Raw genomic sequence first — 27,427 nt, forward strand, 5'->3', positions numbered from 1 at the left:
GGTCCCTGTGCCAGCAGATGGATGTATTTTTCTTGAAAGACTAAGGTGCCAGAAATCTCCATGATTACGTTACTGGAGCAAGGTCCTTTTTTGTGGTTTGTGAAGTTGAGCGTCAGGACTGCAGGATTCTCTTGCTCTTTCTCACTCTTGTTTTTTCCAGGTCAGAACCAGAGCTTGGGGTGGGGAGGAAAATCCTGCTGAGTGAGCAAGTTCTTTCTTAAAAAGCTCTCTCCAAGTCCAAAAAGACTTCAGTGGACTTAAGAGAAAGAAATTTAATACATTACCATAGAATCACTGTTAACCAAGTTAAAGCAAAGCCCAGAGCATCTTTGTCTTATAAAAGAAAGCAAAGAAGAGATGGAAAAAAGAAATAATGCTTGGGAAATCCAAACCAAACAATGAAGACTAGCAGAGGAAAACTAAGATCACTTTGGAGAATGTGAAGATTTCTTCCTAATAAGATTTTTCAATTATAAAACCAAGGCTTCAGGTAGAAGTAACCTTTCTGTTCCTTTTAAGTATGTCATAAATGGCATTCCCAAAATGTTGGCCATATGTAGGATTGGCCATTTTCGGCTTAAGGAAGAGTTGGACACCCTGAAAGAACCAGTGGACTAAGAGGGAAAACATCAACCATGGGGAGGCTGGAAGCTTTCCAGGCTAGTCCTTGACCTGCACTTGAACCTGAGTCCTAATAGCTTGCAAATTGAAGCAAGCCCACAGGCCTCCTGGAAAATCCATGGTGGGTGGAATTGGAGCAATCGTGGCCAAAGAACTTGACTTTCACCAGTGACCTCTCTCATTACACCTTACGAGGAGAGCCCGGAGCTGACCTCCCAGATTTCCCTCATGGAGCAGCCTACAGAGAAAGCCCAACTGGTCTGTCCTGCTGTGGCTACAAGTACCCTCCAAGACCTGAGCAGAGACCCAGTTGTTCATGAGCCGTCACCTTGCGGCTCTTGGGCAAGATAGGAAATTTGTCAACTTTTTAAATGATTTTTTGCCCTTCTAAGGTCAGGCCAGGAGTTTTCAAAAGCACCAGAAGCTCTGTGCTTCCTTAACTGATGGGGCTTAGGACCCACCAGCTTTGGCATAACATTGTCCAGGTGTGTGCCTGTTTGGGCAAGCCAGCTATGACCAGACTTGCTCACTGGCCCAGAGGACACCTGACATGCATGCTAAGCCACGGTTTCCTGTCCCATCATTCTTCTTTAGTTATTATTAACTAAATAGCTAGAGATTGGACCCACCAGCTTCACTGACTGGGATCCAAAGTAAAGCCACATGTCTTTTACTAGTTACATTAAATTGCCTCATGGACCCCCTTGCCCTCCTGCTTAGCCTGTGACATTCATGCTTTTCCTAAGGTCTTAGTGAACTCTCCCCCAAGCAACAGCATCTGAGATCCGCAAGTATCTCACATGGTCCTTGGTCAGCCATTCTTGTTGCTTAACTGTCCCTGCCTGCCAGGAGGATGTCCTCCTGGTCTCCCTGGCCACCTTCCCCAAAGAGCCCTAGAGGCTGAAGGAGGGCCTCTTGCAGGCTTGATAAACCCAGCAGGTCCTGTACCCCCACCTTTCCACTAAGTCTGGGGAAAATTCTCTTCTTCCAAAGGTCCTAGACCTTCAATTTTCCCTGGCTCCTAGAGCTATCCACACAATTCCCTAGGCTTGTTGCCCTGAGCTCACCCCTTGAGCAGGAAACCCAGCAAAACTTTTATGCTCTGGCTACCCAGAGCCTGCCCGTTCATGTGTTTTCAGCATAAAGCCCCTGGAAATCGAAGGCTCTTCCATTTTCTGCCCAAGGGAGACCAACTTGTCCTTTGTTGGAATGAAAACCTTGCCTCTCATGGACTCATTTCAAGCCCTCCTTCCTCTCTGGCAGAGGTTGATGGAGCAGACTGTGACTGCCTTGTATGCTTTTTCTTCCTTCTACCTTCACCCAATGTCAGGGATGTTGTGCAATTGGAAAGTATCCACCAAGAGAGCCCATTCCCAGGGAAAGGCTGGGCAGCGGCCGGCTCCTCTACTTTGATGTGGCAGCTGCTTCTGGGCAGGGAAAGACCTTGTGAAGTCCCATAGTGGCTGCTGTTCCTGCAGGCTGGCTTTCTAAGCTGACCTGCTGCATGGGTAGATCCCTGCAGGCCTCAATTAGGGCTCCTACCCTAGCACAGATGGCAGCATATGCACCTACCTGTGTCCCGGCTGGGCCTGCTATGTAGAAAGTATCCAGGGTCCACTGTCAAAGGAAGGAATGTGTGCTTCTTCAGGGGCTCTGGCAAAATGGGACACCTAAACATTAGAGTCTAAGCCACTGCTTGGTACAGTTACTGAGAAGGGACAGATGTAAAGCAGAATTTGTTTACTGAAAGAAAAGAGGAATAAAAAGTACAAGTATGTGCCACGTGCTGCTACTCATGCCTATAATTCTAACTACTATGGAGACAGAAATCAGGAGGATCACAATTGGAGGCCAGCCTGGGCAAAAAATTGGTGGGACCCCATCTCAACCAGTAAAAACTTCAGCATGGTGTGTGCCTGCCATCTCAGCTATGTGGGAGGCATAAATAGGAGGATCATGGTCCAGGCTGGCCCAGGCTAAAAAATACAAGACCCTATTTCAAAACTAACAAAATAAAAATGAACTAGGGGCATGACTCAAGTGGTAGAGCACCTGCCTAGCAAGTATAAGGCCCTGAGTTCAAACCCCAGTACCACCAAAAAAGAAAAATAAGTACAAGGATGAAATTGGACAACTGCTGTGGACAGGTGTGATAAAGGCACTGAGCACCCAACACCCCTGTTAAGGCTGCCTGTCCAGAGCTCTGGGGACCTCTAGGGAGATGCCCAGCCTCCAGCATACCAGAAGAGGGAGGAACAGATCAGAGGCGCTTTACAAAGGATGGATGGGTAGACAGGCAGGAAGGGCTTCCTGGGAAGCAGGCACAGAGGTAAGAGAGTGTGTGGCCCTATCTGGACTTCGGCAGTGAGCTGTCCAGTATGTTTGGGGAGGTGCCAGGCTCTGCACAGAGCAAGTGGGGTGCTCCAGGCCTTTGTACCTCTGTTGTCTACCTTGAGGGCTTTCTAGACTGGCACACATTCACCTCATCACCCCACTATTAGTCTGTATTTGTTCATGCAAAGCACCTGCCCTCCAGAGAACCTGGGCTGTAGTTAACTCACTTTCATATCTCCAGCTGCAGAAAGCCAGCCCAGGCTGGATCCAAGACACTGTAAGAGGAAAGTGTCATCAGGTTTGTGCTCTAGAAAAGTAACTCAGCTGCATGGTAAGAGTGGATTAGGAGAGGAAAGCCAGTCATGTGCATGGACATTGTGTGTCAGTGTCCTCAAGAGGAGCAGTGAGCACTTAGAAGAGAATGGCTGCTGCAGAGATGGAGGCGAGCAGGATGCAGCCTCCATAGAGGCTGACTGTCCTCTGCTGCAGGTCTTTTGTCCCACTTTCCTTCAGAGTTTTCTGCTCGTTCTCAGACTGGGAACATGCTGGTTGCCACAGCACTGGCCCTCCTGCAGGGGCACTCAGCCTACATCCCTTTTAACCCACAGGCTTCAGACAGGTCATTGAGCCAGTTCCTAGGAAAGGGTAGACAATGATTAGCTTGGACTTCTGGTCAGTGCCTGAAAGGCATCTGGCCTTCCTTTACCACTATCAGGTCCAGGCCTGGAGCTGGAGATTGCATCTGTTCTCCCCTAGGGACCTTGGACAGTGGAGAAGGTGGGGTGTGAATAGCTGAGTAAAATTAGTGTCTCATTAGGAAGGAGGAAATGCCTGCTGGCTCTGCATCATCCATATCTGCTACAAGGACCAGAGGACTCATTCATTCATGTTTTGAACTTTGCATAAAGTCTGCACCTACACACACGTACACACCTGTAGAGACCTGCTTTATGACTTGGTTTATCTGGGAAGCAGTATGTCATCCTAGGTGAATTTCAGTACTTCATAAAGGATTCCCCTTTCCTATCCCCAGCTCTCCATTCCTTGGCTTCCCTTTGGATCTTGTGATTGGTATTCCTTCTCCAAGGTCAGGTACATAACCTACGTGCTCTCCTACCACAGCCTCCAGTCCCTCCACCCCACCCCCTTACCTCCCACAACAATTCACCTCAAGCTCACTGACAACTAAGAGGCCAGTACAGTCTAGTGGGTAGCAGCATGGACCACACTTTAGCCCTGCCACTTACTGGCCAATTTAGGCCAAATACTTATTAAATTCTTCTAAACATAGTGTTAGAAGCTGACTACACAAGGCTAATGTGAGGATTAAGTAAGACCACACATGAAAGATGCTGAGGACAGATACGCTCAATAAATATTAGTTTCATATACAACATCTATCGCCCAGACTCTCTATTTTTTTCCTGTCAGAACTTTTCATTTTTATCCTTAAATTGCCTGGTCTATCTGTGTCTTATGTGTTGCTGTATCATATCATCACTCTCTTGCCCTCAAACCTTCCTGGCAATTATGCAGCTTTGGATCAACTTGACTTTCATCAGCCATCATGTAGGTTGCTAGAAAAAAACCAGCAAGCACGCACAGGCTCACTACAGTAACTTCAGATCCTGAATGCTCTAAGTGGACCCTTAATTATCCCTGACGATCCTTATGCTCCTCCTTGTCCAACTGCTTTTTCTATTTTCCAAAGAAGCAATTTCAAGCCTTCATTACTTTCCTTAAACTTCCACTCCTTCTCTCCTTATGGATAATTTGGCCTCCTTGTTCTTAGGAAAGAACAAAAATCATACAAGGACATTCCAGATCCTTTTTGCCCAACCTACAAACCAATCTGTATCCCTGGACAGTTTTCCTTCCTTCTATAGTAAAGAAGGAAGATCTTCCATCCATTGTACATCAGATTTGGATGAAATTCTAGTTCTAGTTGTGGTGTGAATAAATTATTCTTCTAGTTCTAATTGTGGTGTGAATAAATTATTTAGTCATTGGTTTTTGAGACAGGGTCTCTCTGTGTAGACCTTGCTGGCCTCCAACTCTCAGTCTTCTTGCCTCAACCTCCCAAGTACCAAGATTGCAGGTGTGTCACCAAGCCCAACTAAATTATTTAATCTTTCTCAGCCCCAAGTTCCTCACCTATAAAAAGGAAATAGTAATACCTAATTCAGATGGCTGTCATCAGGTTAGAGGCCAGCTTTCACTTGATAGGCAGTCAATAAATAGGAGTTCTCCATTTAGTAAATATGAGTGTCCTTCTCCCTCCTCCCCATCACCACCCTCCTGACTTACCTTATTGTTAAATTGGTGTGTAGTTTCCTGACTTTGGGAATTCCCCTGGTGTTACATTTCCCACAGTGCCTTCATGACTGAAAATCACAGCTTCTATCTCATTCCTTCTTTGTCACCTGGTCATGAGAAATTGGGAGTGAAATAATGCTGGGGGGAAGATTCTGGATGTCACTGTCACATGGCTCCGTGTGTGTGTTCCCAGTCTTGTCATCTTGTCAGGCTTGTTTCTTAGCTGTCCCCTATCACTCCCATCCCTGCAGGCCTTCCTGAGAGCCAAATTTCATCTTCTTATCAGCCAGCCCTAACAGCATTCCAGAAGGCCTTCCTTTTTTCGGGCTTTCTGTCAACATTAGCCCATTCTCTACCTGACCATCAAAAAGGGCTATCTTCTGCTTTGAAACCTGTCATGGCTTTTCCTTTCTGACCACATGAAATCCATACAAGCCTGCCCTGCCAGCTCATCTCCCCTGTGTCACTGAACTTGCCTAATAGCTTAGTCCTCTCTAACCTGGTACGTCCTTTCATGATAAGGGAATAGAAGCCCTTGGGAACTGGTTGAAAAAGCTGACTGCTATACTTAACTGTTGTAGTGGCCAGTAGGACAAGCAAAGACTCAACATAGACCAGGTGTACTGAAATTAGAAACCAAAGACCCAGGAAAACCAGAAGGGCTTAGAATTCTATCAAGAAGTAAGAGTTATCAGTCATAAGAATCAAAGTAACATGATCTTATCATGAAGACTCTGAAAAATGCAAAGAAAGAATCATAGGCGCCTCCAACCACGTGACTACCACTGTGCCATTTTGGTCTCTTTCTTCCCAGCCTTCTTCTATGCAGCCTTTGTTCTTTTTCACTCCGTTCTCATGGTATATAATCAAGTATGCATCCTGCTTTATCCGTCTATCCCAAATACATTCCCATGTTAGTGAAATTTTTTCCTGAGCAGCGTAATGGCTGCATGCTATCCCATATGTGACTGACTGGAGTGCAGCTTATTTAACTTCTGCCTTTGCTGGTCTGTTAGTCTTTCCAATATGTAACATTGAGGTAAACAGTTCTTCAAATAAAACTTTTCTTCATTCATTTCTGGTAATTTTTCTAAGCCATAAATCCATAACTTAAAACATTGAGTCAAAAGATTTGAAAATTTCAAAGCAGTGTAGACTTGAAATATGCAGTCAGCTACAAAGAGAGAAGTCAGGAGAAAGGTGTTGTTGTAATTGATAGATTTTTTTTTTTACATAAGTATGATTTGTTTTACCGAAAGAGAGCTGGGAAGAGCTAAGCAGCGCTCTGTAGGAAAAGCATGTCTTTGACTCAAAGTTTCTGGCTTCATGGTGGTAAATAAGAGTGTGTTTCTGTTTTTGAGTGTTCATTTGGGTCAGTAAGAGGACAAGCCATTCCTAAGAGCTTGTTCCCCTCTGAGGGAGAGAACGTCCACCATCTAATGATGCAGACCATTAGCTGTGTTAACAGCCCTGCAGTTAAAAATCATAACGTACCCTCCTAGTGTGCCGTTCATTTTAGTGAAAATTTCCCTAGTGGTTTAAAAACCCAGTGAATTTGTAAAGACAGTAATTGGCTCTGCTTTGGAAATGTTAAAGCTGCCTGCCATGGTTCCCTAAGCCCTGGCAGGATAGGAAGCCTTCCTGAGGTCTAGCTCATCTGAGCACCCCCTGCCAGAGTCCAAAAAGAAATCAGAACTTTACCAGGGTTCCTGTCCTCATCTTCCCCAACACAAGAAAGCTAGTGGTTGTCTCTAAGCTTAACATGTCTAGAACCAAACTTTTTTTTTCTTTTTTTTTTTTCTTCATTTTTCTTTTATTATTCATATGTGCATACAAAGCTTGGTTCATTTCTCCCCACTGCCCCCACCCCCTCCCTTACCACCCACTCCGCCCCCTCCCTCTCTCCCCCCCCCAATACCCAGCAGAAACTATTTTGCCCTTATCTCTAATTTTGTTGTAGAGAGAGTAGAAGCAATAATAGGAAGGGACAAGGGTTTTTGCTGGTTGAGATAAGGATAGCTATACAGGGCATTGACTCACATTGATTTCCTGTGCGTGGGTGTTACCTTCTAGGTTAATTCTTTTTGATCTAACCTTTTCTCTAGTACCTGTTCCCCTTTTCCTATTGGCCTCAGTTGCTTTAAGGTATCTGCTTTAGTTTCTCTGCGTTAAGAGCAACAAATGCTAGCTAGTTTTTTAGGTGTCTTACCTATCCTCACCCCTCCCTTGTGTGCTCTCGCTTTTATCATGTGCTCAAAGTCCAATCCCCTTGTTGTGTTTGCCCTTGATCTAATGTCCACATATGAGGGAGAACATACGATTTTTGGTCTTTTGGGCCAGGCTAACCTCACTCAGAATGATGTTCTCCAATTCCATCCATTTACCAGCGAATGATAACATTTCGTTCTTCTTCATGGCTGCATAAAATTCCATTGTGTATAGATACCACATTTTCTTAATCCATTCGTCAGTAGTGGGGCATCTTGGCTGTTTCCATAACTTGGCTATTGTGAATAGTGCCTCAATAAACATGGATGTGCAGGTGCCTCTGGAGTAACAGTCTTTTGGGTATATCCCCAAGAGTGGTATTGCTGGATCAAATGGTAGATCGATGTCCAGCTTTTTAAGTAGCCTCCAAATTTTTTTCCAGAGTGGTTGTACTAGTCTACATTCCCACCAACAGTGTAAGAGGGTTCCTTTTTCCCCGCATCCTTGCCAACACCTGTTGTTGGTGGTGTTGCTGATGATGGCTATTCTAACAGGGGTGAGGTGGAATCTTAGTGTGGTTTTAATTTGCATTTCCTTTATTGCTAGAGATGGTGAGCATTTTTTCATGTGTTTTCTGGCCATTTGAATTTCTTCTTTTGAGAAAGTTCTGTTTAGTTCACTTGCCCATTTCTTTATTGGTTCATTAGTTTTGGGAGAATTTAGTTTTTTAAGTTCCCTATATATTCTGGTTATTAGTCCTTTGTCTGATGTATAGTTGGCAAATATTTTCTCCCACTCTGTGGGTGTTCTCTTCAGTTTAGAGACCATTTCTTTTGATGAACAGAAGCTTTTTAGTTTTATGAGGTCCCATTTATCTATGCTATCTCTTAGTTGCTGAGCTGCTGGGGTTCCATTGAGAAAGTTCTTACCTATACCTACTAACTCCAGAGTATTTCCTACTCTTTCTTGTATCAACTTAAGAATTTGGGGTCTGATATTAAGATCCTTGATCCATTTTGAGTTAATCTTGGTATAGGATGATATACATGGATCTAGTTTCAGTTTTTTGCAGACTGCTAACCAGTTTTCCCAGCAGTTTTTGTTGAAGAGGCTGCTATTTCTCCATCGTATATTTTTAGCTCCTTTGTCAAAGATAAGTTGCTCATAGTTGTGTGGCTTCATATCTGGATCCTCTATTCTGTTCCACTGGTCTTCATGTCTGTTTTTGTGCCAGTACCATGCTGTTTTTGTTGTTATTGCTTTGTAATATAGTTTGAAGTCAGGTATTGTGATACCTCCTGCATTGTTCTTTTGACTGAGTATTGCCTTGGCTATTCGTGGCCTCTTGTGTTTCCATATAAATTTAACAGTAGATTTTTCAATCTCTTTAATGAATGTCATTGGAATTTTGATGGGAATTGCATTAAACATGTAGATTACTTTTGGGAGTATCGACATTTTTACTCTGTTGATTCTACCAATCCATGAGCATGGGAGATCTCTCCACTTTCTATAGTCTTCCTCAATCTCTTTCTTCAGAAGTGTATAGTTTTCCTTGTAGAGGTCTTTCACATCTTTTGTTAGGTTTACACCTAGGTATTTGATTTTTTTTGAGGCTATTGTAAATGGAATTGTTTTCATACATTCTTTTTCCGTTTGCTCATTGTTAGTGTATAGAAATGCTAATGATTTTTCTATGTTGATTTTATATCCTGCTACCTTGCTATAGCTATTGATGATGTCTAGAAGCTTCTGAGTAGAGTTTTTTGGGTCTTTAAGGTATAGGATCATGTCGTCTGCAAATAGGGATATTTTGACAGTTTCTTTACCTATTTGTATTCCTTTTATTCCTTCTCCTTGCCTAATTGCTCTAGCTAGGAATTCCAGTACTGTGTTGAATAGCAGTGGAGATAGTGGGCATCCTTGTCTGGTAGAACCAAACTTTTGACTCCCTACCCACCCCCAAAGTTAGTCTTCCCTCTCAGCAGTAGAATGACTACCTGGTTGGTTATTAAAATAAAAAACTTAAACCATCCTGTTTTTCTTCTGTTGCCTCCACTCCCAACATCAAATCCATCAGCATATCCTGTTAATTCTACTTCTGAAAATGTACCTCCACTATAGATCTTGAATTGTCCACTTCTGTCCATCTTGCCCACCCTCCCTTTAGTACCCCAACCCCTATCACCACTCCCCTCAGCTCCAGCAGCAGCACCCTGTAGTCTCCTATTTCTGTCCTTTCCCCTGAAGTCTACCCTGCTGTGTAGGGGTATTCTAACACAAAACTCTGATGCCACTGTCCACCCCCTCCTTAAAGCTGGTCAGGTGCTTTCCTTTGGTAAAGACCAAAAAATCTTTACCTATACCAAAACCTTTGGTAAAGTCCTGCATTTTCTGCCTACCCTTCCCTCCCAATGTCACTATCCAGTGTGTCCCCGAATCTGTTGCTATAGCTGTCTTCAGTTGATAGAGCTCCTGCCCCAGAACCAGTGTACATGCTGTGCCCTCTGCCCAGGAAAATCCACTTTGTTCCCCCTTCCCATCCCACCCATAGTCTAGATAACCCTATTCTCCTTCACATAGCCCTATTCCATCTAAGTTTTAATAGAAACATGAGAGGTTTTTTCCCTACCTCAGAGAACCTTCTTTAATTCAAAGTTCTACCTATATATACTTGCATGTTCCTTAGTGTGGTGGTTTGATTGCTGTCAAGCCCCTCTACTGGACTGAAAGCCCCATAAAGGCAGCCCCTCGCTGCTGTCATGTTTCTACCCCCTCAGCTAGCTCAGTGGTGGGCCCGAATAGGCAAGGGCAATTCATAAATAATTGGTTACATGCTAGATTAATAAGTAGGATCCTGGTGATAGTCCCTGTTGATGACAGGGCTCTTGTAAGAGGTGGCCTTTTCCCAAAGCAGGAGGCCCAGGAGAGAGTTTATTTTGCTTGATTTCTGTGTTCCATTTCAGCTGTTGGAATGAATAGAACATGCCACCTAAAAGTCACTTGTTTTTCTCTTCCTTCTTCAGCTAAAACTTGCTTTCACTCTGGACCATGAGACTGGATTGCCTCAAGGATGTCATATCTATGAGTACCGAGACAGCAACAAGTAAGCCGCCCAGTGGGAAAGGGGCACCTCACCTATTGTGCAGCAGTGGCTGACTTCCTGATGCAGCTTCTCTTACAAAGGGCTCACACATGTTGCTACTGCACTAGACAATGGTTGGCACAAAAATATTTCCCCCATGAAATCTCTTTTGCCCCTAAATTCAGGCTTGAAGAACTTGTGTAGGAGAGACTGTGATGTATTAAAAGTGTATTCAAGGGACTGGGGGAGTGGCTCAAGTGGTAGAGCACCTGCCTAGCAAGTGTGAGGCCCTAAGTTCCAACCCCAGCACTGTCACACACACACGCACGTACGCACGCACGCACACACACACACACACATATTCAAAAGCAAACCTTCCTTGCAGGTTTAGCTGTTCTCCAGCCACCCTAGCCTCATCACTAAGCACGTGCTTGCTCATGTGATTCAGGCACCACTTTGACCTGCGTTGCACCTCTGTAACCACAGCAGTTGTACTTAAGGATTCTATTGTGATTGACCACCTTGTGGCTTTTTTAGTTAAGACGTTGATTTCTGGGCTGGCAGAGTGGCTCAAATGGTAGAGTGCCTGCCTAGCAAGCAAGAGGCCCTGAGTTCAAAGCCCAATACTGCCAAAATAAAGAAAGAGAGAAAAGAGAAGTTGATTTCTTGGTGCCTACAGAGATTTGAGGTAGTGGCCTTATTAGCAAAGTGGCCCCAACATAATTTTAGAGTACCTTTTCTTTTCTTCACAGACTGTGTTGTTAGTGAGACAATGACAGTGGTAGTGAATGAGGCACAGGGAATGTGCCCTGATGACAACGGCAATGATGGTGGTGATGATGGTGCCTGTTCTGTGTAAGGCACAGTCCTAGGGCCTTTACATATGTTATTCCCACTTAACCCTCATAACAGTCTGTAGAGTGTTCTTTCATTACTGCTGTGCTGTGGAAGTTGAGGCCCAGGGATCTCAATTAACTCACATCAAGTAAGTTGTACACCTCTGAGAAATGGAGTCAGCAGTAGCACATTCATACTGGAAAGAGAATGGATGGAAGATAGTTGTCCCAGGTTACCACTCTTGGAACCCTAATCGAGGACAAGAGCAGTCCCAGCTGGGACTTGAAAACAGTGTGCTCCATTCTCATTGTGTAAATATCCAAGCCATTTAATTTTATCCAATGGAAGGAACAGTAGGTATGTGCCAGCAGAGCTATACATTACCTCCTCAAAGAGAAGCCCATGTCTTCCTCAAGAACTCTTGTGCTATTGTTGGTAGAAGACAGGTTACCAGGAGTCCTTGTGACCAAATCTCCATTCAGATTGCTTTCAAGACATCATTACTCTATAATTTTTCTTTAGGCAGATGATATAGTTCCTACCACATAAATCATAGGAAAGGTTGACTAAGCCTCCTTTAATGCCATCATCCCCCATCTGGAATAAAGCTGTTTTTGAAATAACATTATGTCAAAACCACTATCTTGACTTCTCATAATGTTTAATTCAACAGAGAAGTAGGGCTCAGCTTCTCTGTGGCCCCTGGGCTAGTTGGGACAATTGAGCCAGTCCCTGGTGGCCCGGCAATCATCACTGGGGAGTAAGAGGACCATAAGCCATAAATGGTGTGCTGGGCACCAGTGGCTCATGCCTGTAATCCTAGCTACTCAGGAGGCAGAGATCAGGAGGATCACAGCTCAAAGCCATCTCTATCTTGAAAAACCCATCACCAAAAAAGGACTGATGGAGTGGCTCAAGGTGTAGGCACTGAGTTCAAGCCCAGTACCACAAAAATAAATAAATAAATAAATAAGAAATGGAGTGGCTCAAGGTGTAGGCACTGAGTTCAAGCCCAGTACCACAAAAATAAATAAATAAATAAATAAGAAAAAACAAATGGTGCGGTATGCCCATCTGCCTCTCTCCTGTGTGCCCACTGTTGCTCTCCCTTGCTAGATGTCAATGGGCGACAGACCCAGGCACACAAACTGTGACAACAGAAAGGGGTCTTCCAAGCCAGATTCAAATTCTGGCCTGACTCTGCTGTTTGGAAAAGGAGCTGAAGAGTTTCTGTTGAGTGGGGGAAGGTACTGACCCTCTGTACTTCAAGTTCATGTCTTAGCAGTACAGGTATCCAATGATGACAACAGCTGAGGTCCACTTTGAACATGAGAGGAGAAAATACCCAAGCTCTGACCTCATAGCAGAATATCAGGTTGGAAGAGAATTTAGGGGTTATAAATATAGATAAGCTTTCACTCCCAAGACCTGGAAAGGAAAGCATTTGTGGAAGAAAGGACATAGGCGCCATGATCTTGGAAAGTATGGCCATTGAATGCCTCAATGCCCCTCTCTCTGCCTCTCTTTTGCTTGTCTTTAAGTCCGTCTTGGGTTCATTCTCATTCCTTAGACAACATTCCTCTCTGAGCCTCAGGTTTCTTCATCTGTTCAAACTCATGGTATGCGTCATCTCTCTGTGCAAGGAAATCACACTGCAGTGCATCACCAGTCTGTCATGCAGGATGCCACCAAGTGTCAGTTGCCTCTTCCAACACAGCAGTCAGTTTGTGGCTTCCTTCTGTTTTTCCAGTGCCCATGACTGCATCTAGCATCCAGGAATCCCAGCTGTAGCTAAACAGTTTGTTGATCAGGGAAGAGACTGGTACACATGCCTGACCACTTTAGTTGTGTATAATGCTCTTTGTTCTAAGCAGACTCCTTTCCAAACATGTGAATTGTGAGGTGAAGCATGGAGGAGCCTATGAGCTGGACCATGACTCCCCTCTCCCAGGCTCTGCCTGCCTTGTCTGTGTCCCTCTGTTCATTTGTAGGGTCATTTTCCAAATATAGAGTAATAGTAGCATTTAGGAAATTATATTCAGAGCCCAGGCCCTCAGGAACCCATGTTATCCCAGCTCTGTGATGCCCTTCCCTGCTGTCCTGTCCTACCTGCAAAGGAGAAACACCACTAAGCTTTATACAAGGGCAGCACATTTAGAGTACTGGGGTAAAGGGGCACACTGTGGGCCCCCTCTGTTGGTCTCCTATATTCAAGTATATTCTGCCATCTGCCAGGGTAATTCAGGCTCAGCCTTTGTTCAGCCTTAGATATCACTTTCTTAGGCTTCTCAGGGCCACCCAACAGTGAGTTTGCCCCATCCCTGGATTCTTTGTTGGGTATTAAATTCTACATCCCAAGAAAGCACCCCCAAATCAATGAATTCTTGCTCATCTAGTCTTATTTCCTGGCCCCTTGATGTAGTTCCTCAGATCTTAAAGCTGATGCTCCTCACTCCTTTGGTGTATAATCTTTTTCTCCTTCTGAGGCCCAGCATATCCCCTTGGACTATCCTGGCATTTAACTCTCCCTGTGGCCTAGAAGTTCATGGGATAGCCCTGAGGCCTCCACACATCTTCCAACGAGAGGTAAGCAGGAGGCATGTACTAGGGAAGGACAGACCAAAGAGTCCATCAGGCTCTCGCATTTGGCCTTTAACTGTTTGTAAGGGCCCTCAGTTTGTCATTAGCCCTTTTCAGAGCATCATTCACGGTACAACCAGCCAACTGCACAGTGATGTAGACACTGTACCTCCCAGGCCTGGGTCAACACAGAATGATGCAAAGCCTTTTTCCCTGTTGTTTCCTGTTGTTCCTAATGAATCCTGGAGCAAAGTTATCAATAGCTATAAATCACTTAGCAGCTGCCTCACAGATTAAAGGGGAATGAGATACTCTCAGGGAGGTTAGCCTAATGGAAAGCAGGCCACAGGATTGCAGGTTGCATCTGAAGAAAGGTGCCCATGGCTGTCACCTCCTGCAGCTGTGAGGAGGCCTGGAGGCCTGGGCCTCCAGGTGCCCAAGTGAGGGTGTTTACACCTGTTGGATGTCCTCCTGCAAGACCTGGCCTGTGTCTAGACCCTGAATGCAGCTTCTGGGTCACTGTCTGTGAGCAGCCCCATGACAGCAGGAAGAATGGTTGGGAGATGTTGAAGCAGAATTGAGCAGCCACCCCTGTGGCCATCAGCAGTTCACATTCTGTGGCAGGCAATCTGAGTGGCACTTTTCCCTGGCTGCCACACTTGAGGAAATAGTAGGGGGACCTGGATCAAATCCCGCACTTAATTTGTCTCTCTCTCTGCTTGGTTCTTTTCCTCTTCCTTTCCCCTGAATAAGCAGAGGGAATATTTCCCAGCAACCCTGTCAGCTTCAAACCAGCACCAACACTTCCCTGCACTTCGGAAATGGCATTTTCTGTCTGCACTTAGAGCTGCTGCCAGTTCCTCAGGCTAAGAGCAAAGTTACCTAAGAACCTTTCATGGCAGAGCGCAAGTGCCTCCAGGCCTCTTACAGATTCTGCTAGGTCAGAATGAAGAATGCCTTTCTTGTTCTGCTGAAGCCCCAGGTTAGGAGAAAAGGGAGCTCAAATCTTAGGGGAGCCTGGAGGCAGCACAGCCAGAGAAGTGCCGGAAGTGACCTCATTGGAGCAGCTGCAGCTGTAACGTGCATGTGGGAGTCAGCCACTCACAGTACAGGTGTGAGCTCACGGTGACCCATCATAGCAGGTGGGATTTGGCATTCCTGTGATGCCGGTCTGACTCCTGTTTCCATGGCAGGAATGTGGGGTGGGGTGCAGTGAAGGGTGTGTTTCTCCACTGTCCCCATGACAGAGAGATAGCAATGACTCTTCGTGCCTTTTCTGCCTATCACTTCACTCCAGGCAGCAGCAATGAGGATATTGTGGGTGCCAAAATGCAGTGTTTCATTCAACTCACTTTTCCCTACCAGAAGAAGAGAATCAGACATAAACACTCTCATTTTAGAGAGAGGGAAACCCTGCCCAAGGTCAGGCTGTAAATAAGAAGCAGAGCTGTAGGCTTCTCCCTGGAGCACTGCCTCAGCCATGAGGTGCGCAGCAGGGTGGGCGCAGAGCAGCTTGGAGAACTGTGCTATGTTGCTAGAGGTCCAGGGGCAGCTGCGTTAAGGGCTTGCAGTGCCTTAACATGTTGTATATAGCACACTCACTATTAGTCACCCACATCCTGCACATGTACCATCTGTACATAGGGACCAGGACAAGCTGCTTATCAGCTGAGTTGTCTGTACTCTGTCCCCAGACCTGCTGAGAGAACTGTAGGGATGGTGCCTGAAGATGTGTTCTAAAGCCCTGAATTGCCTTAACACACTTCCTACACTGTTCAGCTGGTACTCAGCCTTTTGTAGAAATCACTAGCCCTTTGGCTCCTACTACCTCTTTAAGGCCACAACCTGACCAGAGCAAGGGGGAAGCCACAAAGATGGAAGGATTTTACTGGCCACAGGCCAGATGCAGACCCATCAGTGCATACAAACAGGCACACTGGCCATTTCCCAGCATGCAGTACAGCTTACCCATTCTGCTATTTTCTTGCCTCATATATGCTGGAACATAAAATATAGATTATTATAATAAACTTTGTAAAACTTATTTTTTAATGATGACATGCATAGAGAAGAGTACACAAATCATAAACTTCTAGTTCAAGGGAATATGAGAAAACAAACACACATGGTCATTAAGTAGAATGTTATAGCCCCAAGAAGCCTCTCACAGTCCCAAAAGAATAGCATCATAACTTCTAACACTAGAAAATACTTTGCCCCGCTTTGAACTTGACATGAATGAAATCATTCTGCAAGTTCTCTTTTGTGTCTTTTTTTCTCTCAGCATTGTTTATGAGAATTCATCCTTGTTGTTGCATCTAACTATGTTGTATTCTTTTTCATTGCTGCAAGACTTTCCCTTTTGTATGAGTGCATCATGATTTATATAATTTGCATTAATCCAGTCAAACTTTGGGTTGTTTCCAGTTTGAGGCTATTATAAACAATTCTACTTGTATATGTCTTTTGGTGCACATATGCATGTACTTCTTTTTTTTTTTTAATAACCTAAGTGTAAGAATAACTTTGTTTTTTGGTTGTTGTTTTTTTTAAGTCTGTTGAGGACTACAAATTACAAAGTAAAAGCAGATCACTACATAAAAATCTCGTGCCTGTATTTTGCCTGTGCATGAAAACCATCAAAGTCATTCGTTTAACAGATTCACTCCACTCACAGTATTATCAGTTATAAGTCTCCTCTTAGAGTTACTATCCCTTTATTTCAAATTTTATTACATATTATTTCCTCAAGATGAACTTTTAAATATAAAATTCTTGGCTAATAAGAATGGCATCTTCAAAAAAGGCAGTTTTCACTCAGGCTCTGGTGACATTATTCCTGGCTATTTTCTTCTACCAATTAAAAAAAAAAAACTTCAGAATACTCACTGTTAGCATACCTTCCTACCCCAAAATATGTCTACATTTTCCCCCAATGACTACAAGCACAGATGGATAGCAACAAGAAAAGATGAAAATTAAAAGGCAGTCATTAAAATAGATTAATCATTCAGAAGAAATGCTTGGCTCATGGCAATTTGAAAATGGCAACAAGGTTATGGTAATAGCCAGATACTTAGGTCATTACTGAATGTGTTAATAGAATGAAGCTGTCTAGTAGGACCCAGTGGGAATACATAGTTACATGGCACTCCATTCTTTGTAACAGATACTCTAAGCCAATAGGAAACTTGTCATATTTAGATTCCCCAATTAGAACAACATAAGCATGTATTTCTTTTGAATATATACCTAGGAGTGAAATTGCTGAATTGTATTGAGTTCCACCAACAACATATGAGAGTTCAGCTGATTATGGCCACTTGGTAAAGTGCCTTTTCAAATTTGTTGCCTGCTCTTCTACTGGATTTTCTTGTTGATTTAGAGTCCTTTGTTGCACATATCTACTCTGTAGTCTGCTTTTTTCCTCTCATTACTAAACATAAGTGCTTAGTTTTAATGGATTTTGTTGTAGCAGTCTTTTTCTTTTATGCTTAACTACTTTTGTATCCCATTTAATGAATCTTTGCTGGTTGGGGGCATGGCTCAAGTGATAGAGTGCCTGCCTAGCAAGTGTGAGACCCTGAGTTCAAACCCCAGTACCACCAAAACAAACAAATAAATAAATCTTGCCTATATCAAAATCTTGAAGATATTTTCCCACATTACCTTCTAGAAGAATCTACTTAGAATTGATTTTTTAATATGGTACCTGTTTCATTTTTTCCATATTCCTATCAAATTGACCCAGCATCTTTTTTTTTTTATTCATACGTGCATACAAGGCTTGGGTCATTTCTCCCCCCTGCCCCCACCCCCTGACCCAGCATCTTTTATTGAAAAAAATTTTCCCACTACTCCACAGTGTCACCTTTGCCAAAAGTATATGCTCAGGTCTGGTTCTGCACTGTCTTGTTTCAGTAGTTGGTGTGTACATCTGTTCTTGTGTCACTATTATGTTATACTAAATATTATACCTTTTTGGAAAAAAAGTCTTGATATCCAGTAGATCTAGACTTTACATCTCATTTTTCTATAAAGAGTATTTCCATACAGATTTTAGAGCCAGCATTATTGTTGTCATTGTTGGCTGAGATTGCTTTGAATCTATAGATTAGTATGAGAAAATGTGACACTTATGTTTAGTCTTCTAATTCGCAAACATAGGATATCCCTCTCTTCATTTAGGTCTTCTTTAGTTTTCCTCAATAATATTTTATGATTTTCTGTGTAGAGCTCTTGCTCATCTTTCATTAAATTTGCTGATAGGAATGTGATTTGGGATCCTACACTCAACTGTTGCATAATGACGTTTCACTCAGTCACAGACTATGATTCCGTAAGATTGTAATGGAGCTGCAGAATGCTTATTGTCTAGTGACATCATAACTGTCTTAACATTGTAACAGTGCATTACTCACATGTTTGTGGTGGTGCTGGTGCAAACAAACCTACTGTGTTGCCAGTTGTATACAAGCATAGCATATACAGTTATTTTAAATTTAAGAATACTTGTAAGTTTAAAATGTGGCAACAATGATTTATGGGCTAGGAACTGAAATTTTACTTAAGAGAAAACCAACTAATGTTTATCACAAGTTACTTAGTGTAAGTTTGTGAAGATGGTTTGGCCTTTTGTGAAAATTACTATAAATGGAGCATGTGTTTGCATTGCAAGGCATTAAACGTGGTCTTGACCATTGACCTAACTGCTCTCTGTCTGGCTTCAGCTTACTCAGCATCCATTCCTGCTCCTGCTTAACCTACCTAGGCAGGAAACTGAACAGGTACACTTCCCAGCCTTTGCAGCTGAGGCTCAAGGTGTGATTTAGATTGTGCTAAGGAGATTCATTTGCTTGCAACTTAGATTCAGGCAGTAAGTCACTAAAGAAGAAAGACTGAGCCTGAGGAGTCCATGTTCTCCAGGGAGACAAGAAAAGGTAATTTGACCAGCAGGTTTCTGGTTCCAAGTCTCCAGCAAATGAGGGGAGTCCTAGAACCCTCAACTTTTAAGACTGTGACTCTGAGGTGGTATGATTCTAAAATCAATGAGTAGTTTCCTCATGTTTGGGCTATCACAGATGTAATGATCAGTAATCTGATTCTTAATGATTCTTAGGGGCCCAACTTCATGACTGATCCTCCAGCCCTTTCAATAGTTCTGCAGGCATTCATTTCCTATAAGACTTCTCTCTGTTAAAGTAGATGGAGGGACTGTCATAGTCGTCAATTGAACTCAATTTGTAAATCAACTCCTGGACTATCAGGAGTATCAAATAGAGGAATTAATATTAAGCCATTAGGAAAGTGAAGTGCTGAGCCATCCATAAATCTTAGGAAAATTAGTGGAGAACACCCTTAATGAATATATGGTATGTAAGTACAGAAGGTGCTTATGACTGTACAGCTGTAAATACCCTCACTTGGGCACCTGGAGGCTCAGGCCACAGAGGCTTGTGACACTCTCAGGGAGGTTAGCCTAATGGAAAGCAGGCCACAGGATTGTAGGTTGGGTCTGAGCCTGAAGAAAGGTGCCCATGGCTGTCACCTCTTGCAGCTGCCTGGCAGGTTACCAGAACGTGCTTGGCTCATGCTGCTTTTGGCTGTGTTTGCCTGTGCTCTTGGTGGGGAAGTGTTTCCGATCTGTCGTCACTGCCACTCCCCACTTCTCTAGAGCATTGTGGCTTTTTCTTGGTGGTTGGGCAGGAAGCCTCCAGAGCCTGAAGGAATTGCTTTGCTTGATGACAGAAAAAGGCTATCGATGGCTATAAATTTCTTAGCAGCTGCCTCACAGGTTGAAGGGGAATGGGACACTGTTGACTGTTCTGAGAGTGCTTCTCCAATGGCGGGCACCCAGCTGGGAGTCATTTCACAGAGTGACTCAAACCTGTGCCCACTGAGTTAAGTGGGAGGAAATGGTCCACTTAAGCAGCAGTTCTGAAAAGCCAGCACAGCCTGGCTGAAATACAGAACACTGATCATTAGCTGCCTTGGAGCTACCCCTAGGCCATCCCCTGAGACCAGGAAGGGGCTATGTACCACCAGGCCAGGCCCCACAGCACATGAGGGAGATGCGGATGGTCCGGGTGGATTGTGTTGAGTGAGCAGATATGGCAAGGGACCAGGCCCAGCCCCAAGTTTGAGAACTCTGCTCTTACCACCTGGAGTCTCGAGTTCTCTGATTCTGGAATCGGATCTCAGGGTGGAGGCGACATGCTCTTACCCTTTCAGGGATCCCCTTTCTGAGAGCTGTGGCACTGCTGTCTGTACCCCCACTGTCTCCTGCTTCCTCAGGTGGGACTTCTTGGGCATATTCTGCTAGCCCAGTGTTGGCCAGCTGCGGTCCTCATACAATTTGTTAGTGTTGGAGCTATCTAGAATGGTAGGGATGGGTTATTCTATAGACCCATGCTTCTACCTAGAGAGGTATCCAATTCTTCCGCCATCAAAACCTTTCTTAAATATACACCTTACTTTATAATGGTGTCAGCTGGACATAACATAGTGTTTTTATGATAATTTAGGATTATTCAAAATGTCTATATTATCATATAAATGTGTTTTCTTTGGAGTCTGCTGCACTCTACAGTGCCATTTGACCCTACAATTAATGTCCCCACATGGCTATCTCAGTTTTCACTTGATTTCCGAAGCCCTACCCTGTCTGTCTTTGTCTCCCTCTTATGGTCAGGCCATTGTCATTTCTCTACTGCTGTCTAGAAGCCTAGCCTCACCCCACCATCAACCTGACTGTGAGCATTAGGTCTCCTGGATATAAGGAATTCCTTAGGGAGGTTTCCAGATAAGTGAAGCATTGTGCTTAGTATGCTGAATTGACTGAATTGTCCAGTGCATTTGTCATGTTAGAAAGTTCCTCCTCCAGTGGAATAGCCCTTGCTCTAAGCCAAATCCATTTCTTCTCAGTCTCCAGTGTAGACAGAATAGTTCTGTCTATTCTAAATGTGCTAGGAAACCATCACTGTGGTTCTTCAGTGTTCTGCTCTTGAAGCAGAGGAACTTTTCACTCCCTTAAGGATATTTTCCAGCACTGATGTCATCCAATTTGACTCTCAAATTGTTAAAGTAATCCTTGGTCTGTACCTTGCTGGGTACCCTAAGAGGCAGGTTCTTAACTTTGGCTTTGTGGCACAAAACAGTCTATTAACTCCTTGCAGTGGAATGTGAATGTTGTTGTGGGGCAAAGATGAAGACTGTATGTAAACAGGGGCTTTCCTGGGGTCCTCTGGGACTCTGTGGCCCCTAGTGCTTGGAACATGCTGTAAGTGCCCAGCCAGGAGGTGTTGAGGAAAGAGTTAGCTTATGACTCTGGTGAAGTTCTGATAGGAGGTGGTACACTCTGGTTTCTCTTCAGATCATATAAATCTTTTGCCTTTTACTGATAGGAGGTGGTGAGCAGACATGGATCTGACTACTGGGCCCCCAACACAGCATGGGGAACACAGGAGGTGCTTAGCTCAGCCCAGTGGATGCCTCCTTGAGCAGGCAGGATTTGCATTTCCTCTCATGTTCCTAACATTCTTCTATTTTTTTATATCACCAGACTCTGGTCACCTTAACTTAGTGCACAAGTTCAAAATACACACAACCCCTAAACTGAAAATCCCAAATCTAAAATGCTCCAAAATCAAAACTTTCTGAGCTTCTAGTTTTGGATATTGGAGCATTTCAGATTTCAGATTTTTGGACTGGAGGACTAAAAGTGTGGCTTAAGCAGTAGAGCACCTGCCTTGCAAGCACAGAACTGTGAGTTCAAACCCCAGAACTGCAAAAAAAAAAAAAAAAAAAAAAATCAGATTTTGGGGTTGGAAATGCTTAGCCAGTAAAGTCTATGCAAATATTAAAAAAACAAACAAACAAACTGAAATCTGAAGCATTTCTGCTCACTGCATTTCACATAAGGGATACCCAACCTGTAATGCTAGCAATACTTATGGAACATTTGGCCATGACTTAAGAGCATTGCACAGCTTACCACATTTCATTCTCCCTGGAATAACCTTGGAAGGGAAGAGGGAGCTTAAGTAGCCTGCCCAAGATTACCTAGGCACTCCCTTCTTACCCCTGTTGACTCTTACAAGACCAGGAAACTGCTGCTACCTACTGGACTCCTAAAAAGCAAAGCTGCTGCTCATAAGGAGACTCCCTGCCCTCCTTACAGATCCTTCCAGTTCAGGCCACCTGGCCTCCATGGAAGTCTGAAATCAGTGCTGGCCAGAGCCCCAATAAAGCTGGCCTCCACCAGAAGAACTACAGAAATCTTCATGAAGCCCTTCTATTCAGAATTGTGTTACATGCCAGATGGGTCCTTTCCCGCTGCCAAACCCCCTAGGAAGGGGCCTGGGAAATTCTACCCAGGTACCTCAAGGGTTGGACGACCAATTCCTAGGTGTTTTCCAGCCCTAATGTAAACCTTATTCCTTTGCTTGTCCAGAAAACCTCATTGGACACCTGCTCATGCCAAGTACTATGCTGAGCGTGGAGATGAGAAAGACCCAGGACAGCTCACTGAGGAAGGCAGGCACATAAAACTGCATTCTCGAGGAGGGGGTATTAGTCACATTTTCGTCACTGTGGCAAATAATTGAGAAAAACAACTTAAGAGGTTCCTGAAGGATTTATTTTGGGTCATGGTTTCAATCCATGGTCAGTTGGCACCATTGCTGTGGCCTGAGGCAAGGCTGAACATCATAGCAGAGAACATGTGTTAGAGAAAAGCTGCTTTCTTTGCGGTGGCCAGGAAGCAGAGAGAGCAACAGGAGGAGGGAGCCAAGGACAAGATTCAAACCCCAAGAACATATTCCCAGGGACCCACTTCCTCCATCTAGGCCCTACCTCCTAAAGTCTCCTCCATCTCCCAAAATAGTACCACCAGCTAGGGACCAAGCCTTCAGTACCTGAGCCTGAAGCCTGAAAGGGATAGATAGTTCATATTCAGATAATAGCAGGGTGACAACAGATAGACTGGAGAACAGGCTGCCAGTGATACCCAACCCATGAAGGAAAGCAGATGCACCACTTCTCTTGCCTGGGGCACTAGTTTGGGGCTCCAGGGGGGCCCCAGTCCACCCAGGGAGAGGCAAGTGCTCTGTGAGAAGGTGGCAAGGTGGGGTCCCATGTGCTGAAGCAGAGAGGACAGAGCAGGTGCCTTAGTGCCACCAGGGCCCAGGCTTGTGCTTCTTGTGTGTCTGGGGCAGGTCCATGAAGATGTCAGGGAAGCCCAGAACACTCTAGACAGGAACATTTAAACTACTCTAAACCTAGTTCATAAAACCATTTGTCAATATTTTTAAAGTCACATAGCTAATGAGCTCTGCCAGACTCAACAGACTGCATTACAGTGGGTGATAAGACAAGTGTTAGCTCAGTGGAAACAGCCCAGGAGGGAAGAGGCTTTTTTAATCTTCTGGGTGTCATGTTTATAGTAGTAGGCAGCTGCCCTTGAACTAGAATATTCATTCATCAGATCACCAGTAAATGAGTCCCAGTCACCATGTCACCCTGTGTTAGATTTAAGTGATAGCCATCTACAGGCAAGTAAAATTTTATCAGGGCAAATTCAGTCCTGTGAGTTCAGAAGCTGCTTCAGGTTCTGTTTGCCAAGTTCACATTCTTGTTGTCCAGCAGGGATAAACTGAAAGGAAGCTACAGGAACCTAACTGCCACCCCTAGTTCTCTATTCCTGGGAAACCATGAGCTAAAATTAGCCTGTAGCACCCAGGATGCAAGGGATGGAGACACCTGTGCTGAACCCTAAAAAACTCAACTGAGAGCTAAGTGAGAAGATGGGTGGGCCTGGGGATCAGAGGGGACAGTGGGGCAACCCCAGAGGAAGCACAAGGATTTTAGGTGTCTGTCACCCCCGTAGGAGGCCCTCCCCTAGAGAATCCTAGAGTGGAAGTCTAGTTTCCTTTGGCTGTTGAGGGGAGCTGGGCTGAGGCTAGGGACAGGCCAACAAGGGAGTACAGGGGCCTAGGGAGCCACTGCCTTTGTTGTGACAGCCCAGGACCCCCTCCAAATACCATCTTTCTGAGGACCTCAATCCAGTCAGGGCTGGGCAAGGGACTGACCTATCAGACTTTTCAAGGTTTCTCTGCAAATTGGAATTTACCAGGGAAAACTTGAAGAGTGCTTGCCTAGCTTTGAACTCCCTCTGGAACAGACAGGAAAGAAGCTATGTGAGGCTCTCTGAGGGTTCCAGCCATGACCAGGGCAGGTGTTCAGACCCAGTGTCTGAGGGTCATAATGACTCTCCCCCTCCTACTGCTGCACCCCATAGACAACCCAGCCCTTCACCTCTGTCCCATGGCCCAGTGCATTTCCACAGGGAATACAAAAGAGATCCACCCAGGTGTGAGGGCACACACCTAGAATCCAAGCACTTGGGAGGTCGAGGCAGGAGGATCACAGGTTTGAAGCCAGCCTGGGTTACACAGTGAGACCCTGTCTCAAAAAAAAAAAGCCAGGCTTCAGTGGCTCATGCCTGTACTCCTAGGTACTTGGAAGGCTGAGATCGGGAGGATTGCAGTTTGAGGCCAGCCTAGGCAAGTAGTTTCCAAGACTCTGTCTCAAAACTAACCGTAGCAAAATAGACTGGAGGTGTGTCTCAATGGTAGAGTGCTTGTTTTGCAAGTGTAAAGCCCTGAGTTTAAACCCCAGTGCCACCAAAAAAAAAAAAAAAAAAAAAGAATGAGATAGAGGTCCACTAATGACACAGGCCATACCTTGATTCTAGCAATGGAAAACACGAACAGTAGAAGCAAATGCTTGCCAGGCACTGGTGGCTTAAGCCTGTAATCCTAACTCCTCAGGAGGCAGAGATCAGGAGGATCAAGGTTTGAGGCCAACCCAGGCAAATAGTTTGCGAGATCTTAACTCAAAAATACCCGACACAAAACAGGGCCAGTGGAGTGGCTCAAGTGATAGAGCACCTTCATAGCTAGTATGAAGCCCTGAGTTCTAACCCCACTACCACCAAAAAAAAAAAAAAAAAAGCAGCAGCAAACACTCAGTGCTTATACTTATTCCAAGAGCAGCTCTCAGATACTGGAAGGGTGAGAGCACCCTCATACAGGAAGCTAGTGGCAGAGGGCTATGGCCTAACTCTGTTCTGTTGCCTTCTATACAGCAAGAAAGAGGGAAAGGTAAAGCAAGGGTATATAAATAAGGCTTCCAGCCCAACCAGACCCAAAGGTGGTCCTGCATGTTTGCCCAGAGTACACAGCCTTAGATACAAGAACAGGGAGCAGTTTGGGCAATGGCTCTATTCCCAGAGATTGCTGAGGAGGTGGAGAGCTAGGTCAAAATTAGTGACCCCTGACTCCACAGCTGCCATGGTTCTTACTGAGAAGAAGAGGTCCCCTGTCAGTCAGGAGGAAGAAGAATGGTAGTGATAGGGCTGACTACCACTGGGTACCATTGTGGCCTCAGAGGCAGGCCCTCTACTAAGTTCAGGCTTCCAGCAGAGCTTTTGTCAGGCACTGGAAATCTTACTGCCTTCCCTTCATCTTCAGAGGGCTTACAGCAAGTGACATCACCTAAGAATAAAGCAATAGTTGGGATCCATGCTCTGTGAGCTTAGGGAAGTCACTCTACCTCTGTGACCCTCCCTTTGCTCCCATGAGTAATGAGAATTCTCACTTGTGAGACTTTGGGGGCTGAGATTAGCATGGTACCTGGCATCAGACCTGCACAGAGACCCAGAGGCACCTTCTCACCCTGTCAGCAGCTCCAGATGGTACAGCTCAAGGGATCTGTGCTTAGGGGCCTGGGCTGTACTTCCAGGCCCATTTCACACTTGGGAAATGGAAGTGTTATCCTCACTTGCTCTTAATTGTCATGAGGGTCACATGCCATCTTAGGCAAAAACAGCATAATATGCCTAGAAATGTGAGGTCTTGGTCCCACATAGACAAAGCAAATAATCACTGATAAGAACAGATATTTAGTGGGTGCTGCTGTGTGGCTGGGTGCTGCTGTGTGGCAGGCAGTGTTCTAGGCCCTGGGAAAGAAGGCCAGTAGAGCTTTCAGAGCCAGCCAGCCAGCCAGGTTAGTGTTGGGCAGCTGTGAATAGCCTGGGAGCCCCATTACATCAAGTGGGGGGTGAGATGGCCAGGGCAGTAAGGACCCCAAGCCAGGACTGCTGGTGTGGGAAGTGAGGATCTTGGTGAGCTAGGAACTTGTGAGGGCATCATCAGGAAGGGATCTTACCATGCATGTCCTGGCCCCTGACTGCCTGGTTGGAACAGAGGGCCATGGAGCAGGGATATGGGAAAACCCTCCAACCAGCAGCCTTGCTGTAGCCCCCAGCCTCAAGCATTAATTGTGCAGTGGCTTTTGCTCCAGGACTCCCCTCATTGTGCCTGGGCCCAGGGTGAGAAAGAAGGGCTAGTGATTTCCCAAAAGGTTTCACAAGCTCTGTTGTTTCAAGGAAGCTGATTCTGTCCCCAACATGCGTGGCAGAACTGTGGCTACACAAGTACAGCCTTCTCTGTGAACGAAGCTGCAAGAGAGGATGTGAAAGTGAGGAAGACCCCCTTCCTGGTTCCCTCAGAGACTGGAGCTCTGTGAACAGTGGCTGCTCAGTTACCTTGGTGGCTTGACAGCTCTGACAGCCCTGACTATATGCCCACACCAGCACACAGTCTGCCTGTTCCTGATACCTGTCCTTGTCTTCCCCAGAAAGTCAAGCTGCAATGTGGGTCTGGGGCCAGCACAGGTCCAAAGAGCATTGCAGGAGGGATAGCAGGACTCCTCTGCTGATCTCAGCTGCCTCCACAGCAGGGTGCCAGCAGGGCTGAGTGCTTGCCCAGCCTTGCTAACCTGAAGTCCATTCAGGTTGCTTCCCCCAGCCTCTGTGGGCTAATCTTGGGTTACTCTGGACAGAGACTTAATGCTCTTTCCAAAGGGGCTCTTAGATCCCTCTGTTGGAACACAGGTCTCATACCTGCAGCTTGACCCCACCAGGCTTCCTGGAGCCAGCAGTGTACTCCACCTCTTACCCTGCAGTGGGGCTGGACTGCCCAGGTAGCCAAGACCCAGGCCTGCCTGGTACAAGGGAGGGAAGGCTACCATCCAGGAGTACGGGGTTTTCTGGGATGGAGTTCTTTAAGTGAGTAGTGCCCATCTCATGGGGAAAGAATTTGTGTGCCATTCCAGAGCAGGGGTCTCCAAGGGGAGAAACTTATTTCCATGCCTCCTCCCACTGAGCACAGCCACCTGAGTCTGTGAGATGCTCCACATCTGGACCCTGCCACAAACCAGCAGGGGAGCTTCACCGTCACCTTCTGTGGCCCTTAAGATTCTGTCTTCCTCTGCACATTAAGACCGTCCCTCCGCTCCTCGGCAAGGGTGTGTGAGGAGTGGTGACAAAGCACACAGGAAACCCAGCTCCGTTCTTGTTTCCTTATGGCAGTTACTAGCTGCATG

At 45.2% G+C, this 27,427-nt stretch overlaps 1 protein-coding gene across 5 annotated transcripts in view; it reads left to right on the forward strand.

Annotated features, from left to right (window-relative positions):
• The window catches only part of Dis3l2 (DIS3 like 3'-5' exoribonuclease 2), a 370,364-nt gene that overhangs the window by 323,121 nt on the left and 19,816 nt on the right, over positions 1-27,427 (forward strand). For all 5 annotated transcript variants that reach the window (XM_020172819.2, XM_020172822.2, XM_074071998.1 and 2 more), the window contains exon 14: positions 10,506-10,585. In XM_020172819.2, coding sequence (XP_020028408.2) covers positions 10,506-10,585 — 80 coding nt within the window. The remainder of the gene's footprint in view (positions 1-10,505; positions 10,586-27,427) is intronic.

The sequence above is a fragment of the Castor canadensis genome, chromosome 4 (genome assembly GCF_047511655.1).
Source record: "Castor canadensis chromosome 4, mCasCan1.hap1v2, whole genome shotgun sequence".
Classification (NCBI taxonomy): domain Eukaryota; kingdom Metazoa; phylum Chordata; class Mammalia; order Rodentia; family Castoridae; genus Castor; species Castor canadensis.